General features: G+C 43.5%; 1 protein-coding gene across 1 annotated transcript; it reads left to right on the top strand.

Annotated features, from left to right (window-relative positions):
- Positions 1-3,925: 3,925 nt before the first annotated feature.
- Positions 3,926-18,546, top strand: SLC46A3 (solute carrier family 46 member 3). The gene is made up of 5 exons (XM_065896178.1): positions 3,926-4,133; positions 9,439-10,309; positions 11,772-11,855; positions 15,938-16,094; positions 18,115-18,546. Exons 1-5 carry the CDS (start codon positions 3,945-3,947, stop codon positions 18,197-18,199), a joined length of 1,386 nt encoding a protein of 461 aa, XP_065752250.1. The 5' UTR covers positions 3,926-3,944; the 3' UTR covers positions 18,200-18,546.
- The last annotated feature ends 770 nt before the right edge of the window (positions 18,547-19,316 follow it).

Here is a 19,316-nt window from a genome sequence, read left to right as displayed (position 1 = left end):
CTCAAGGTGCTTACTTCATCCAGGTGAGTCAGTCTGGTTTAGTATTTCTGTTGTGGAGAAAAGAAATTGAGAAGTCTGGTGTGACTGCGTAAGCTTCCAACTGCTGCTCTGGTGAGGCTGACACAGAAAACAGGAAGTCCGGCTCTCGGGTGTAAGGGTTCAAAGTCTACCCACTGAGACAGTGCGGCACAGATCGCAGGGAGGGAGGAGAACCCAGGCTAGCAACGGTTACCCCACACTATTGGAGACTGGGTTCCCAGTACAGCTGTAGAGACAGTTTTATTTACAGAAAATCAGTTATTTCTCTTAAGGAACCCCAAGGCCCAGGGCGGCAGATGAGGACAGGGTACAGCATCACTCCCCTGCTCCTGACTGGCCTTCCCCTGAGACAGGAAAGGCTCTGGTGCTGGGCCTGCCGCACCAGCCCCGCTCTTTTTCTGCACCCCCAGCAGCACCAGCACCGGCAGCGTGGCGGACACCTTCTTGCGGGCCATTATGGTACATTTCTCACCACTCGGCTTACTAGGACTGTCCCAACACATCACAAGTGTTAGAATAACTTGAAACCCCAAAGGGGAAGAGTCAGAATTTCTGATTTACCGGGGAAATCCTTGGGCTTTTTGCAGATTTGCCCACCTCCTCCCCAGCAACCTTCAGATTCCATTCACCAGTGGGCTGATGGCGAGACAAAGCCCCAACCTCGGACAAGCCGAAAAATTGCCACTCAGCCCAAATGCTCTGGATCCAGGGGCCCACTTGCCTTATAGCCACACACCTAAAAGAGGTATAAATCATACCAGTTATATTTATGACATAAAAGCTACAGCATTTGGTGATCAAAAAGCCAGGTACAGGACTTCCCTGGTGGCACAGTGGTTAAGAATCTGCCTGCCAATGCAGGGGACACGGGTTTGAGCCCTGGTCCAGGAAGATCTCACATGCCACAGGTTCACCACAGCTACTAATCCCATGCACCACAACTACTGAGGCTGCGCTCTAGAGCCCGCGAGCCACAACTACTAAGCCCGTGTGCCACAACTCTTGAAGCCCGCGTGCCTAGAGCCTGTGCTCCACAACAAGAGAAGCCACCACAAGGAGAAGCCCGCGCACCGCGACGAAGAGTAGCCCCTGCTCTCCGCAACTAGAGAAAGCCGGCACGCAGCAACGAAGACCCAACGCAGCCAAAAAAAAGCCAGTTGTGATTCCCAGGTCTCTGACTTTGCTGACTGGACAGGTGATGTCATTAGTTGAAACAGGGATTTCAGGAGGGAATTGGATTTATAAGGAAGATGGTATATGTTTTGGACACTTTAAGGTGTGCAGTGTTTTTTTAAAATACTCGGGTGGAAGCTCTGGGTGTCAAGTTCAAGAGAACTGGGTGAGCTTGAGATTTGGGAGTGATGGGTATACTGGTGGTTGATCACAAGTGTGGATGTGACTGACAGGGCAGAAGAGGAGCTGGGACGGAACCTGAGAAACAGTACCCTTGGAGAAGCAAGCCCACTGAGGAAGCTAAGGCGTTCTCAGGGTGACAGAAAGATCGAGTTGTGTCATGGAACCCAGAGAGAGATAATATTTCAAGAAGGAGGAATTTGTTCAATGGCATCCAAGGCAACAGAGGTCAAGAAAGACAAGCATTGAAGTTAGGTTATGAATTTCTCAGGTAGATAAGACCTATCCAGGTCTGTTTTGGCATATTATTGACCAAGGTCGTATGATCAGATTATATTGTCTTTCAACAACTTGTCCTTGGAGTTGTATGATTAAACTCTTATGAGCACAGTATTGACAATCACCTACTTAGCAGTCATTGCTTAGTGTAACTAAGATCTTTTCACCACATCTTACTTTGCTGATTTTATCAGAAGCTTAAAAGCCGTCTCTTCTTGAAACTAACAAAATCTAGTAGCTACTATATTCTGTTTTGGTTTTGCCACTTGAATATGGCACTGCCTGGTACAGCACAGGTTCTTTTGAGATCACTATGTCTATTCATGTGTCAGGTGGTAACTCAATTCTCCCATACTTTTTACTGGAATACTATGAAAATGTTTTGAACATGATATGACATCCTTGGTCTTCATTTAGCTTGGGTGTATCGTTTATATATTTAGTCCACCTCTTTTCTCTGACATTGCTAAAGTACTTCTACTTGGAGCCAATGTGATCATAAGTGGAAATACAAATACAGGTGACATCAAGTGCCGGTACTTGATTATAAGACAATTCAGAATATGCTTACGTTAAAATCTCTAGGTCATTAAACTGAAAACATAAAATTTCAAAATTCTCCTGGAGACCTCTGCCCTGGAAAATATAGCTTTTGATCCCGTGGTTCCCTGTGAATGCATTCCTCCCCGTTACAAGATGTAGTAAATCCAGCTCGTTCATCTTCAGATGTGTTCCTGGTGGGCTTGCTGGGGGGAATGTACTGTCCCTCCTTTGCCCCGGGGATGTGCTGTATGCACACCTCGAGGGTTTCATCACAATGATCCGGTAAGGCTGTTAAAGACCACCTGACAGATAAAGAAATGGACGTTCATAGCGATGAAATAATTAGCCCAAGGTTGCATCACCAAGAAGAGCCAGCGACCACATTCCAGACCCCGGCTAACCCTGCCAGAAGCACTCTCTCTCCCGCACCCTCCACGGGCGCCCCTACCCGATCCCCCTCTTCTGCGTTTCTCAGAGCACTTGCCTGGCCCGCACGGATGCTACAGTGGCCTGCATCCCAAAATGTTACTTCTGCAACAAATCTCCTGTGTGCTTCCGTGAGAAGCGATATTCGGACCCAGAAAAGCTCTCTAACCTCAGAGCCCTTGCACGAGCCCGGGGCTGCCGGCTGCGGCGGCCCCACCGGGGCCTCCGGGGGCGGGCGCTCGGGAGCGACGTCGGAGCGGACCAATCCCCGCGGGGGTGCCGGCCAAGGGGCCCAGTCGCAGGAAAGCAGGACAGCGACCGCCCAGGCGGCGGGGGACCAGCACCCCCGAGGCCCGTCTCCTGGGCCGGAGGCGATGCTCGGCTGGCGCGGCTGAGTCATCGCGAGCGCAGGCCGGGCCGCGGACCCAGCGACAGCCCGCCGACGGCTCAGGGAGCAGCTGCCCGGCGCGCGGGCCCCGCGGGAGCTCGCCGGGCGGAGCCCGCAGGGCCACGCAGGAGCTGAGCGAGGGCTGCGCGGTGAACTGTCACCGTTGTCACTCTGGACGCGGAAGCGCGCTTTCCTGTTTTGCTTTAAAATCAGGCTTGCGGTCTCCCGACCTGCGCATCTGGTCGAATTCAGCGGCAATTCCCCTTCCCATCCCAGCGCGGCGGCACAGACCCAGCCTCCGTGCGCACTTGCTGCCCAGCAGCCCCTGAAAGGAGACAGCCCCCGAGACTCCGGCCCCGAAAACGGTCAGACCCGCGCCTAGCTCGGCAGGAAGACTGTGACCGTGGGGTGAGTTAAAACAACATAAACAAACCCTTACGATTGGAAGCTGCTTTTTAAAGGCCCCCTTCCTGTCCGCTGTTCACAAGCAGCAAAATCAATAATAAACAATTACGTAATTGTCTCGTCCCCAGAGCAACCGCACTGTTTCCCTTATGAAAACCAGCTGGCAGTATTCAGTGTGGGAGTTGTAGTGTGACCACTGGATAGCCAAAGTGGTAGACAGCTTATTAAGACTATCTTAAAGAATCATCTCAAGGGCGGGTTGAGTCCTTAAAGGTCCAGCTCTTAAAAATGTTAAGTATGACAGTCTCAGGTTTACCGAATACCCTGTTCCTAAGTGAAAGTTACTGTCTTAGGAAGTGCTTACTGCTTTCTGTTCCCTAGTTTGCTTGTTTACTCCACAAAGTTCCCCTAACTTCCCCATCATTGAAAATCTAGCCTCTCAGATAAGAGTGCAACTGATTATCTCTCTCCTTTTCTTCTTAATAGAATTTCAGCTACCTACCCAAGCAAGATGAAGATTCCATTTGTGGAACCTGCCATCTGCTTTAGTGTATTTGCTATGACTTTGACTGCTCCACTGACAACACAATATGTGTACAGGAGAATATGGGAGGAAACAGGCAACTACAGCATTGCACCCGATAGCAATGTTTCTGAGTGTGCAAAAAACAAAAGCAGCCCAATTTTCACATTCCAGGAGGTAAGAAATTAAAATATTCCTAACATGTATTAAAAAGGGAATGTGCAACAGGATTTTAAAGGAAAGAGGATCCTGCACTCCTCATACATTGATCTCTTAAGGGTCACACAAAAACCCCTAAGTCCCAAACCAAAAGCCTTTATTCTCCTTTCTGCCTGAAGCTTCCTGACACCTTTAATCTGCCTCTTCTACTTAAAACCCCCTTCTTCTGTGACACTGGCTCTTCTCCTTTGTCTCAGAAAATGTCAGGGCAGTCTCATCTCCTCCGTGGTTGTCTCCTTTCTTCTTCCCCATGGAAAGCCTGACAGTTGGGACAGGGCAGGCTGGAATGGTACTTGGTGGCCAGGGGTCGGGTGAAGCATGGGTCCTGCCTTTCCCTTGCCCGCTTCCTCCCTACCCGCTTCTGCTTCACGGGCATGACCCAGTTTTCAGTGACCCCAGAAAGTGGACCATCCCTGAAGACTGTGGGCCTGCGCCAGGGTCTGTCATGGGGTGAGGGTGGCATTTGTCATCCATCATTCGGTGTTATCAAATCAGTTTGACCCCCCGGTGCTGAGGAGCATCTGTGTGAGGATATGGGGGGTGGGGAGCACCCACTTGAGCTCTGAGGACACTGAAAATGTTCAGCCAGATACTCCAGAGCCCTTCCTTCCCCAGGTCCAGCCTCCTCCCCCAGGAGGTACTGCGCCAGTCTCCATTCCCTTAGGCAGTCTTTACCAGTGTCCAAATGCAAAGCAGAGAGAGCATCCAGATTTGGAAATCCCCCCCCCCATGCCTGAAAAACAACCACACTTGTAAACTTTGAACTCTTCCCCTTGGGAATATTTTGTGATGGCAAAAGAGTGGTGCTGCTTCCCCAGTCAAAAGATGAAAAGAGTCTAAGGGACTCTGAGTCATCTGCACCCATGGAGAAAAGAACAGATTATTTCTGAACAGCCATGCAGATATCAAGGTTCTGGCCTAGAGTGAGGTCATAAAAACCGAAAGGCCAACAAGGGGCTCTCCTCTTGGTTTCGTCTCCCTTTAAGAATGTTTCCTGTTACATGTATATATCTCCAGGGAGTAAGAAGGTTCCAGAGGCTCATCAGTTTCTCCATTTCATACTGTGAGTTCCTTCACCAGCCCCCTGGGAGCAGTGGGAGGGACAGAGGAGAGAACTTGAGTGTCTGGAAAGGTCGGCTGTCCTCACCCTCTAGAGTGACGGGAGACGGGCCTTGGTCCAGCTGCTTTGGTGACCTCTGTGACTGTACAGGTGATGAGTATTGACCCCGCTCCCTGCCTAACCCAGCTGCTGAAAGCCCCCCACTGCCCAGAGCAGGGGTCTCATTTTGAAGATTTCTGCCAAACTTTTTGATCGATTGACTGCTGTTTCACTGAATTAATGTTCAAGAGAACATACCGCCCTAGATCCTTGCCTTACAGTCAGTGCGCTAGAGCTACAGGTGCTTCTTCTAAGATTGGGGAACTAGAAACCATCCCACCCACAACTGGGACAGGGCATGGTGACCCACTCACCACTCGCTCCTTAGGACAGAGGAACACCTCCTTCTGACCCCTTCCCTGGATCCTGTCCCTGCTGAGCTTCTCAGAGAATATTCTGCCCCCTTTAAATCCGAGAACAAATGTTCCCTGCTCTGTGAGCTTCCGCTTAGAGATCTGTGGACTGTTCTTGTAACCCTAAAAATAAGAGAGGTCATAGTACAGGGTCAGCCCCTGATAAAATAAATAAATGATTTTTTCAGCTCAGATTTTTCTCAAATCTCTCCCAAAAGATCAGTTGTGTGTAAGAATACAATGTGTTGAACCTCTGTTATGCCGTTTTTATTTAACCTTCCCACGTAACAAATATACACACTTACGTATGTATTGGTATGCAAGATAGTATCATGAATTTCAGGGTACAAAAATAAGAATAATCAGAGCAATTTCACTTATATTTAACATTTTGAAAGTCTATTTGGATGAAAGTCATATTTTTCAATCTATCTGGGGTTAAAGTATATATAACATAGATATTCATATGGATATTGATCTAACCTATCTTTCAAATCTTCAAGTTTTCTGAGCCCTGTGACTGTAAGTACAACTACATACTTCTCTTGGGCGATGAGATTAATCTCTAAAAGGGCCTCTTAACAAAGTGGCAAGGCTGTGGAAGGAAACTCTTGGCAAAGGGCAGAGAGTAGGGAATTCTGGGATGTCTACTGACTTTTGTGGAGGAAGGAATTTTTAAGGCCCTTACCGCCCTCTCCTTCCCTTGTAAATGATTGGTTTTGAAGTGTTACACCGGCCACTGTGGCCTGTTCTCTTCAGGCAGCTTTCAAGATAGGGACTGTGCCGCTGGAGGGGACAACTTCGGGTCACCCAACAGATCATGAAGTTGTTCTCCCTCAGGAATTTACTTATAAACCTTTTAATAACACAATCCCTGGTTACCAGCAGGTAAGGAATACCTTCTGCTCAACTGGAATTAATATGTGCATTTTAGCCTATGAAATTGTGCCTTCCTTAAAATTGATAGCACTTTCCTTAGTTTATCCCTGTCTCAGTACCTTGTCATTCTGTTCAATCTTGTATAGGAAATAGCTTTTTTTTTTAACTCTGATTTCTCCCATCTACCCTACTATAACACATAATTCTCCAGAGTTTATAATGTTCAAACACAATTTCTTCTGTCTCAACATTGATGTATGGTTGAAATATGCTTTGAGTTTGTTAAGATCTGAATTTCACAACATGGGTTGCAGATGAGGTGAGCAGTCTGTGTAACAGACTGGGTTGGGATGACAGTAGGAAAAAAGGAGAGGACAGGACTTAGGCAGAGGCGTGGAAATGGGAGGAGGAACCCCAAACTGGAACATCTTGCTGAGGAGTTGATTAAACGATAACTGTTTCATTTATTTGTTTATTCAATAAATATTTACTTGATGGCTTCTATATCTGTAGGAGATACAAAGATGTGCTCAAAAGATCTAACCTAGTAAAAATGAAACAGCACTGACTGTATGAGGGCCCTGTGTGGAGCACCTTATATTGACTTTAAGTCTCCTGACAGCCTGCAAGATTGGGACTGTTGATGTTCCCTCTGGTCAGATGAAGAAGCTGCAGAGACAAGTAATTTGGTCAGGATCACACAGAGCACGCAAGCTACAGAGGCCTATTTTACTTGATGGTTTGTTCATTTAATCAATCTGTCTATTGAGTACCTACCCTCCCTGGAAGCGCTTTTCTTGGAGCTGGTGATACTCTGGTGAAGAGGACAAGGTTTCACCCCAGCCGGGAGCTTAGGTTGTAGGAGGGAAGTCACACAATGCACAGATCGAATAAAATATAATTTCCTGTCAGGGAGCCGGTGAGCCTCTAAGGAGAAGAACAACAAGGATAAGGGGCTGGAGCGCTGGGTGGGATTAGTGGTGCTGCTTTGGATTGAGTGATGGTCAGGGAAGGCCCTTCTGAGGAAGTGGTTTTGAACTGAGGAACTGAGCTGTGCAACGATCAGGCAGAGGGAACAGCAAGTAGCATGGAGGTTTGTGGAATGGCTTGTCGGCCGAGAGGAGTGAGGAAGGGGAGATGAATCAGAGGCTCCGTGACGTGGGGTCGCCCCTCGCCGTGGCAAGGAGTTTGCATTTATTCCAGTGTAAGGAAAGCCACTGAGGGGTTGACAGAGGAGTGACACGAGCTGATGTGTGTTTTTAAAGACCACTCAAACTGTGGTGTACAGAACTGACTGTATTTGAATCCAGATTCCTCTGACTCCAGAGCTCAAGCTCTTAATCAATACACAAAAAAGTACAGCTGGGGAATGATAACTGTTCTATGAGAAGGTTCAGAAAAAGGAGTGATGACCTCTGTTTGGGAATTTCAGGGAAATCTAAGTGGGACCTGACTATGGACTGTGCCTGGAGCATAGACCGTATCTGGGGGGAGAGTGGGGATAACGCTGAAGATGAGATCAGGCCACGTCTCGGGGGCCTTAAATACCAGGCTAAGGAGTGTGGACTTTCCCAGGCAGTGGGGAGACACTGCAGCTTCTGAGCAGGTGAGAGACGTGCCGATAGTAAGCTGTGGTGCTATGCAACATGTGCCCGGCAGTAGTGTCTGTGATCTGCAAAGTGGTAAGATTGACATTATATTCTGAATTGAATGAAGAGACCAGTTAGATGCCAGGGTGGTCCAGGTGAAAACCAATGGGAGTTGTCATCCAAGTGGCAACTATGGGACCATCAAGAAGGTAAAGTGAGCAACTTTAGCGGGACAGGATAGACTGTGTTGGGGGGCATGGACGAAGGGAAAGGCTAGAAGCAAAGATGACCGAAGTTTGGGGTTTGAGTGACCAGAACATTTCCTGGCAACATGGAATGGCTTGAATTATATAAATATATAAAAATAAAAATAGGCTCACTGTTTTAAAAAACCATTAATTCGGTATCTGATATTTTTGTGGTTCATCATATTTTTGTGGTTTTTAGGGTGCTTTCTAAATATTACATGAATAAATCTTTTTTAAAATGAGTTTAGTAATCTCCATTATAGAAACGGCACATATCCTTTAATATAAAGTTTGGAAAATACAGAAAAGTGGTGAGAAGAAAATGCTTTTAAATCACCCCAAGTTCTTCCCATCATATACCTAGTGTCACGATTGTTACATCTGCCAATCCACATGTACGTAGTTGTTTTGGGCCTCAGGAAAGTTGAGTTTAGCTCACTTCTTAGTTCATGGCACGCTACCATCTTTAGTCAATACAAAGCTCCTCTTCAAGTTTTATCTTAATTTTTAGTAAATAAAGGAATATTTGTGGAGACACGTGAAAAGGACAACTGAGCTCTATCTAAATAAAGGCCTATCAGATACGATGTTTACATGTGATATTCATTCCTCTTTAGACAGAAAGGTGTATCATGGGAAAGGGTACCGTTCTTGCTTTAGAACAGTGGTCATGATCTCTTAGTGCTAACTGTTCACAGGAGAAAGAGAAGTCATTACATAACCAGTCCCTGAGGCCTTGGGTTCTGTGGATCCTCTATATAAGTCAGACATACACCAATACACACACTTTTATTTTTATGGATTAATGTCTCCACTGTGGTACTTGAATATTGTGACTGAGTGTTGATGATTGTATCACCTCTTGATATTTGCTTTGTGAACTGGATGAAGATTTAAGCTATATCAAACCCATGCACTAGAGATTCCCCATCCCTAACCTACTGGCAATATCAAGAAAAAGTATGTACCAGGGTATTTTTAGGCATATTGTATAAGCCTCTGTAAACACTTTGTCTTCTTTTTATTTCTTTGCAGGAAGTTCAGAAAAAAGTGTCTCTTTTTAATCTGCAGATGGACATAAGTGGGTTAATTCCTGGTCTCATGTCTACATTCATGCTTCTGTCTCATAGTGACCACGGAGGACGAAAATTCCCTTTGATTTTGTCTTCTGTTGGTGCTCTTGCAAACAGTGCTTGGCTCTGTTTGCTTTCCTATTTTGCCTTTCCAATCCAGCTTTTGATTGCATCTACCTTTTTGTGTGCACTTTGTGGCAATTACACCACACTTCTGGGAGCCTCTTTTGCCTACATAGTTGATCAATGTAAAGAAAAGAAACAAAGAACAATTCGAATAGCTATAATTGACTTCCTGCTTGGAATTGTCACTGGATTAACAGGATTGTCTTCTGGCTATTTTATTAGAGAACTAGGTTTTGTGTGGTCGTTTTTAATTGCTACTCTGGCTCTTACTGTTAACTTGATTTATATTTTATTCTTTCTTGAGGATTCGATGAAAGAGCCTTCATCTCAGAATGTTTCTATATCATGGACTGAAGGCTTTAAAAACTTATTTTACCGAACTTACATGCTTTTTAAAAATAATTCTGGTGAGCAACGATCTTTGCTCTGTTTGTTGCTTTTTACAATGATCACTTATTTTTTCGTGACAGTTGGCATTTCCCCCATTTTTATCCTTTATGAATTGGATTCACCACTCTGCTGGGATGAAGTTTTAATAGGTTATGGATCAGCTTTGGGTAGTGTCTCTTTTTTCAGCAGTTTCCTAGGAATATGGCTTTTTTCTTATTGTATGGAAGATATTCACATGGCCTTCATTGGAATTTTTACCACCATGGTAGGAATGGCTATGATTGCTTTTGCCAGAACAACATTGATGATGTTTTTAGGTAAGTTACAAATGTAGCCTAGAACTGTGTATTGATGTTTACATAAAATGAATTTAGTCTGTTGGGTGAGAAACTTTAATATAAAATTCTCTATTTAATGCATTTTAGTTCAAGTAAAGGTAATTTGTTTAAAGCTAGCTTTCCAGAAGCTGAAAACCAACTGACTTTAAAGAAAAAAAAAAAAAGCTGAATAACCATAATTTTCCAAATTTGCACATTTGCCAAAAAATGGTTTTGAGGAGCATTCTTCTTGTGAATCAGTCCTTCACAATAGCATTCACCAACTTGAATATTTCTTAAAATGATGCTAAGAAGGCTACAATTTTAAGACAACTGTCTAAAGTATACTCAAAAGATACATTAAAAAATTCATTGAATATATTCAGGAAGATTTTGCAAATTGATCTTTCAGCAAATTGGTCATTTCATGAATTGGCTTTTGATGAATCACTTTCTGGCAAATAGGACTGCTTCCTTAACTAGGGCTTGAGTGAGATACTGTGTTTGAAAGGGTTAAAGGATCTGTTAAAGTGGGACCTCAAGAAAGATCCAATTTAGTCTTTTTCTACAAAGGCAGTGTTAACCTCTTGCTACCTTGCAGGGAAGCAGAGTGACCAAACAGAATTGGGCTTAATTTCCATCTACAGCACTAGGTGACCTTGGGCAAGTTACTGAACTACTCTGAGCCCTTGTTTTTTCATCTATTAAATGGGCATAGTGGTACCTAATTCAGAGGGTTATAACGAATATTAGAAGAGATAACTGTAAATCACTTAGCGCAATGCCAAGGGTTCAGTAAATGCCAGTTCTCCCTCCCTGTTTCCCTTGGAGTTGCCAACTCCAAGTAAGTTAATATATGTGAAAACATGTTGAAAACTTAAAGTGGTCTGCAAATGTAATATCTTACCATTTTGTCATATAACTAAAAATGCTACTATTAAGGGTCATAATTTAAGAGCAGAGGCAACTTGTGTTCGTGAAATTATTCAGCCACAAAGATGAAGAAGCAAGAAGAAACCAATTTACCAATAAGTAGATCAATATAATAAAAGAATTTTAACGATGAGAATGCCAAGTCTGAAAGAGCAAAAACAGAAAACAAAAAAGTTATTAACAGTCGCAACCTGTTAAACATGACGTTACTCTAATAACTAGGGAAACAGATCCATTTCAAGTGGCAGATTATATAGATCTGGACCTGTAACTTCCATGAACTCTTGTTCTCTGCACTAGAATAAGAATTTAAGAGTAAACTTAAACTTGAGCGTAATCTTAAACTGACCTGTCTATAGTCTATCTTAATTCATTCAACAGAATTCTACCATTAATTAATTCAGCCGTTAGATGCAATGAGTTAAGATGCTTACAGAAAATGAAGTATTTAGAGATTAAGTGTTCTACCTTTAAAATGGACCCTTAGTTTTCTGATTCAGCCAGTAATTTCCGACTATTCCTCTCACAGTCAGGCTGCCATTCCTTTTCACTGTTGTGCCACTCTCTGTTCTACGGTCCATGATATCAAAAGTGGTTCGTTCTACTGAACAAGGTGAGTTTAATTTGCTTAAGGAACAGAATGAATCTATGATCTGTACCAACTCATATCTGTGTACAATCAGTGTTTGATTCTTCAGGATATCCTACAACCCTTTTTCTGCACAGAACTCCTTTTGAATTGGTAAGGTCTGTGTTAGGAAGAGCTTATATTCAAGCAAGGGAGCCCCTGCCCGGGGCCTGGTGCTTTAGAGGGCTTTCTCTGGAGCTGCCCCGCCCCAAGGGGAGAGGAGACCTCAGGGCCAGGCGATATGCCCCCTGGGAGCCCACAACACTCCCCCCTTCTAGGCTATACTCTGGGTACGTGTACGTGGGTCCCCATAACTCCCAGCTGAACAGCTCATATCCAGTGAATGCCTTGATCCTCTTTCTCAGACCCGTTCTCCTGAGGGTAGACTGTGACCCCAGTGTGCTCTCCTGTACACCAAAGGGGTAGCCAAAGGGTGACTCTTTACAGGAGGGTCTGGCCCAACCTTGGAATTGCAGGGCAGGGTGTCTACACCCACGTGTAAATGACCCTTTCTGAGCAGAACAAGAGGTAGAATACAATGTGGGTGGCTGCAGCCTGCAGGCTGGGGACTGGAGGGTGAGGGCCAGCTCTCCCAGGGCTGTCATGTTCCACATGGAACTCTAAAACGTCTGAGAATTCTAAGTTTGTGTCTGACCTCCAAATCATTAGAAAGGTATTTTCTTAGAGTAGGGAGACAGAACATACCTTAGTTATGTTTCCCGACCAGGGATTGAACCCAGGCCACATCAGTGAAGGCCCAGAATCCTAACCACTAGGCCACTAGGGAACTCCCAGAATTATAACTTTTAAATACTTAGAACCTGTAGGCCTCTAATTGTATTCTTACGCTGGATCCCCCAAATGTTAGAGCTGGGCCTGAGTCAGAGTCCTAGAAAAAACAGCATCCCACTCAGCTGATTCAATCAAGAGACTTCAGGGAAGAGGAGGAGAGGAGAGGACGGCCCAAGGAGGGAGGGAGCAGAGAAGAAACTGCACAGCCTTCTCCTCCTGGACCCCACTGACCAAGTCCACGGAAGTCCAAGTCATAATATCTGTGGGGTCAGCCTCCCGAGCACAGAGCAGGGCACAGAAGATCCAACAGCTGAAGGGGAGGACAGAGAATGACCAGTACAGAAGGAAAACAAAAATTAAATCTCCAGTTAGGACTGGGTACTTGTTAGATACCAGGCATATGTGGTGGACCTCCTTTTGCTTTGATCATACGAATATTATGAGACCTTGGAGCTTTCTTTTGTTCCATGTCTTAGCCTGGTGCAAATGTTCATATCAAGTGTTTATGAATAATGCATAATTATGCTGTTGTACTTATGGCCCTTTAGTCAACACTGGAGAAGACTGCATAATTCAATAAGGTTGAAAATACATTTCTTGATTCTTTTCCACTCATAATATGTAGCTACATATTCACACAGCTGTTTATAGATTGTGTGATGAGGATTAATTGGAAAACCACTTAGGAATATAAAAACTACAGTATGTAAAAACCTACCCGCTTCCTTGAATTATGCAATGGTTTCTTAGATACGACACCAAAAGCACAACAAAAAAAGAAAAAATAGATAAATTAGACTTTATCAAAATTAAAAACTTTTATGCTTCAAAGGACACCATCAAGAAAGTGAAAAGACAGCCCACTGAATGGGAGACTATATTTGCAAATCATACGTCTGATAAGGAACTTGTATCCAAAATATATAAAAACTATTAAAACTCAGCAATAACAAGACAACCCAATGAAAACATGGGCAAAGGATATGAACTGACATCTCCCCAAAGATGTACAAATGGCCAACAGACTCATGAAAAAGTGCTCAACGTCATTAGCCATCAGGGAAATGCAAATCAAAACCACAGTGAGACCCACTAGGATGGCCAAGGTGAAAATGCCCATAAGAAGTGTTGGCGAGGATGTGGAGAAACTGGAGCCCTCATACACTGCTGGTGGGAGTGTAAAATGGTGCAGCCATTTTACAAAACAGTTTGGTAGCTCCTCATAAAGTTAAACAGAGTTACCGTATGACTCAGCAATTCCACTCCTAGGTATATACCAAAGAGAAATGAAAACATATGTCCACACAAAATCTTGTACACACGTGTTCACAGCAGCATTATCTGTAATAGTCAAGAAGCATAAACAGTGCAAATGTCCATGAACTGATGAATAAACAAAATGAGGTGTGTCTGTCCAACGGAATATAATTTCGCACTAAAAAGAAATGAAGTAATCGTAAGTTGTGCTGCTCAGGGGAGTTCAGCAACAAGCTAGAGCTACTTCATGCGATGGCTGTTTGCCAGAACACAGCACGGCCTGACCGAGTTCCCAACAAGACAGGACTCAAGCGGCTGCGTCACAGGGTCAGCACCATACCACCTGTCCCCGGCTGCAGCAAGGGATCAGAAAGAAAATGAAACAATAACGTAGATACATAACTAGGAGAACTTCTTTCCAATTCAACTAACTTCCTGTATTGTCATAAATCATAGAGGCAGTAAGTCCATATGCTACCTGATGACTGGTAATTGCCCTTGAATGAAGCTTTTATTCATTCATTTGACAAATATATATTAAATGTCTACCAGGTGCCAGCACAGCTATATGCCCTGGGGACACAGCAGTGAAAAAAGCATATGTGCCCTTGACATTGACAGAACTTTCATTTTGGTCAAAAGAAGACACATCTCTGATAACCCAGCATTCTGCATAGAGATGTTTGTCGTATGAACATGTGTCCCGTTGTTCAGTGAAGACTTTGAAGCAATGTATGAGAACATGTATAATAAAGTGAAAGTTTAAATAGATAAAAATCAATACACAGTCTAAAAATCAAGACCATGGGGAAAGTTAAAGTCTAGACATGTAAACTATAACCAAGCTAGATCCTCAAGCTTGCCCTTTTCCTTCCTATAAGTCCAATCAAACACAATTACTTATAGGATGTGCACTGTCTGTAAGAAAAATATATTACAATTTGTCATGGAAAAGTAAACTCGGCAAAGTAGGGAACAAGCAATGGCTTAAGAAGAGTCTGCAGAAACTACGTAGGAACTTACGCCACGGAAGCCACAGAGAGCGGCGAACAGCCACAATTGTAGTGATGCAGAATTTGACAAAGAGGAAAGAAAGCACATCAAGATGACCAGCTGTCTTTCGGAAGTTTCACTCTTCAGTCAGTATGGTCTTGGATTCCAGGCTAAATTCAAAACTTGTAGAATAATGACCATTTCTCTGATTGTGAGCTTGGGCCGACCATGCAGCCATTTCAGGCTTCTTAAGCAATGCTCCATGGCCTGCCCTTTCCCACACTCGGCGTGTGGCAAGCGGGAAGGACAGCAGAGTCCCCTCAGAGGGGAGCCAGTTATAAGCACTAAGACAGAAAAATACGTTTTAAAGAATCACTCAATGTCAGACTGTGGCATAACCTTCACTAGAGCACCGGGCACTTACGTAGTTACTTGATGAGTCACACAGGAATCTCCTGTGACTGAACTTTTTGTTACTCTGGAGGAAGAGATCAAATTCAAATTGCAGAATGTATGGTAAGAAGATTATCTCTCTGCCTTGCCTGTCACTCTTGCCAGATCTGATTTGACCTTTCAGAGGGCCAGTGGGTGGGACGTTGCTTGCCTGGGAGCCATCCTGCCCCTGCAGGTGTGTCCCAGATTAGCGCAGGGACTGAGAGTGGAAGGTGGCACCTCGAACCTCAGGGGCAGGTGGGGCTGCGTCTCAGGCTGTAGCAGGGACGGGAGATGCAGCAGATTCCACACGCCTCAGCTTCCAGTGCCTTTTAGCTTTGCCGCACGGACCCTGGAAGTACTGATTCCAGCTCCTCTCACACCAGGTCCAGGGAGAACTCCTGAGCTCCGTTTCTTCACCCACAAAACGGGTGACTGCCTTCTCAGGGATTTTGAGGGAGTAGCTTTCCTTCACCAAGCAGTGCCCCCAGGGCTGCACTTTTCACTGAGTAGCCGTTTTCTGCATTATTTTTGTTTGCTGTTTTGTAACTCAGCCTTTTCTCTCTCTCCCTCCACACCCTGACCCCAAACAGGCACCATGTTCGCTTGTCTCGCTTTCTTAGAAACACTTGGCGGAATCACTGCAGTTTCTACTTTCAACGGAATTTATTCAGTCACTGTTGCTTGGTACAAAGGCTTCGTCTTTCTGCTCTCCGCTGTTTTATTACTAATTCCAGCCATCAGTCTATGGTATGTCATTACTTTTTATCCTTTTATCAAAGGATAGATGGATTGAATTCCCTGACCTCACCAGTGCAATTACATAGATCTGTTGAAGTTCTGCCTTGGAATGTACTTTTCTCAAGAACTTTTAGACATGAAGACATCTGTCAATAATTTTGGAGACTTAGAAAGAAAGAGACAGTGGTGTGGCCAACCAGGACTAAGAGAAGAAACACTGGGTTAGACAGAGACTCTGAGAAGTTACCCCCTTATCTTTAAATATGAACAGCTGATGGATTTAGTGTCTAAGAATATATATGTATTATCAGTACATATATATTCGTATGTATATTCAATACACATATATTCTATGAATATGTATATACATATATATACATTCAAACAATGACTTCCTACAGTATAATATCCCCTGAAGGTCAAAGATTACTCTAAGAAGATATACTTTAATACAGATCCTTGGGTAAATGACAAGAGCAGATAGCATGCACTGGATATTAAGAATTCTCTTTCCTTCACAGAGATTTGGCTTATTTGATGATTTCCTTTTCAAATGTAAATATCCAAGTAAATACAAACTACAAAATTCTATTTGTGAATAGTACATAGAACAAAAAGACCAGAGGCATAAACGTACAAGAAGTATGTATTCTCCCTGTCCCTTTCAATGAACAAAATGTGTAAGCCAGCTAGATAAGTGGTTGTGAAAACGCACAAGCGAATATATTTGACACATTCTCTGGGGCCCAAGCATTGAGCTAAGAGCTCATTAACCTGCCTCTGCTGGGCTTGCCCATTTCACACGGCTGCCGCAGAGCAGGGTGATGGGGACGGGTAGAAGGTGGGGCACAGGGTCTGGCATCTGCCTTCCCCTAAGCACTGTGGGCTGTGGCTGCGAGGGAGGGAGAACAGAATCTATCCACACAGGCTTTAAACTCTGCCATGGCTGTGAACTCCTTAAAGGGCTGGCCTGCGTCTTATTCAGAGTAGGACCTCAGTACATTACTGTCTCAGTGGGATGCTGATACGGAGGTCTGTGTTAGGTGGACTACAATAGTATTTACAGTTCCTCTGTAACTGTGATAAAAGCTATTTTTACTAGGTATCTTTTTAAAAGGAGACTATCACCTATTGAATTGGCAAAGTTAAAACTCCATGCTTTGCTAGTGAGCACACGATGAGACCATCAACCTTATACTTTGCTGGGAGCAGTGTTATTCGGCATTATCATTCTTGGAAAGCAATTCATGAACATGTATCAAAAGTTTCCCCAAAAAATTCATGGTATTTGAACCAGTGATCCCATTTAGAATCCTATCCTGAGGAAATGATGAGAAATGTCAAAAACTTATATATAAACAAGTTCATTATGGCAAAAAATATTTGAATGACCAAAATAGCCAACAACAGGAAATGATTAAGTAAATGATGGTGAATCCGTATCATGAAAAATGGCTTTAATAATAACTGTATTACATGGGAAGTAGAATAATGGGTCATGTTCATTTTACTCTTCATATACTTATAAATACTCTGTTATGAACACATATAACTTTTATAATTGGAAAAATTAGTGCAGAGAGATTAAAGGTCATTGTGCTTTTAATAATGCATCTAGTGTAAATGTTGGTCTTCTGAGATTTTTTTTTAATCTGTTCAATGTTTTTAAATTTAAAATTACACGCTATTTTCATTATTTCCTGATGTCTTCTATCCTAGCTTCAGTTATAGGTATTAAACATGAACTTCAGTAATAGTTTTAGTTACAACTATTTTATGTGGATGGACTATGTGGAGGAGACAATGGGACAGATGGACATTTTAGGGATCTGGAAGGGGAAGAACTCATGTAGATTTTTTTAATTTTTATTTTCAGAAAGCTATGCATAACAAGCCTGTTAGATTCAAAATACCAGTATCCTCCTTCTTTGTATAATTTATTAAAAGCCATGTAACCAGGGAAAAGATGGAATACAGATTATTTCTTATTTATGTATTGCCTTAATCGATGTCTTATTTGCTTTGGCAGTGCTGTCAAGTGCATCAGCAGGAATGCGGGAAGCTATGTCCTTCTTATACAAGAAGAATCCAGCGAAGACACTTCAGACAGATGATTAATTGTGATTTAAAAAAATCCAAATGCTCATATCATATACTCTTGACTTCTGAAGGATATAAACTAGCTCCACAATCAGTACTTCATGAATAATCAATGCTGCAAGTCCTTTCTTCTAAACTAAACAGTCAGAAATAGTTGCTGCTCCAGCTTCTTACAGCACCCTGCACTTTGAGCGCTTTATGAAGATCACGTGACATATTCTCAGTAGATAAAAGAACAAATCTCAAGACACCTCCCACTTTGGGATTTACAAAAGAAACTGAAACTTATCGGTATAAAATGGGACTAAGAAATCTGATACAATCAAAAGCAATAATCTCCCTGATATACTCCGGTCTCTCACATTAAGACCAGGAAGAACTCTTTGTCTGCCTCAGTTTCTTCATCTGCAAAATGACTTTTTGACCCCTCTCAAAGATTTTGAAGGCATAACTGTTGAAAATTATGATGTCAGTCGCTTATAGGAGAATGATAGAAGTTTCAAGTATTCATAATATAATTTTCTTCTACTTGGGTAATGCTTTGTTTTTTAGAGCCCATCAAGGTGTTAGTGATGGTCAAAGCTCTCAGTAGCTGCAATATCCTTCAAAGGGAAGCACTTTAATGAACACGTTTTCACTTTTCCTAATATGTTTCATCAGTGACAGGCATGATAATATTTCCATAAGTAACACAGGGGTGACTGAAAAAAGAGATTACAAATAGTTCCTGAAGAAATGTAAAAACTGAGTAAACAGGCAATCGTGATGTAAAGTAACTAGTATTTATAGAGTCAATATTCACTCCTTCTTTCTGTCAAAGGGTATCCATCTCTTACTGCCTTATACTCATCCTGGGAGCACCATGGTCCCTGAAAACACCGCATCCTCTCCTGCCTCCTGTCTGCACACAGGGTTCCATTGGGCCTTCTTCCCTCCCTACGTTGAAACTTTTAAGTCTCAGCCAAGGCATTGCTTCCGCTTCCTCCGTGTCCCTTCCGGACATTTCTACCCTCCCCTCCTGCCCACCTCCACCCCCCACCCCCGTCCCTGCAGGGCCCCCACAGCTCTCTGGGTACTGCCATCCAAACATTTTCCCTTGTCTTGTAATGTTTGTTCCCCTACTTGACAATG

This window comes from Phocoena phocoena, chromosome 18 (assembly GCF_963924675.1).
Source record: "Phocoena phocoena chromosome 18, mPhoPho1.1, whole genome shotgun sequence".
NCBI classification, from domain to species: Eukaryota; Metazoa; Chordata; class Mammalia; order Artiodactyla; family Phocoenidae; genus Phocoena; species Phocoena phocoena.
The sequence above is the reverse complement of the archived record's forward strand: the minus strand, read 5'-3'. Positions and strand labels throughout refer to the sequence as shown.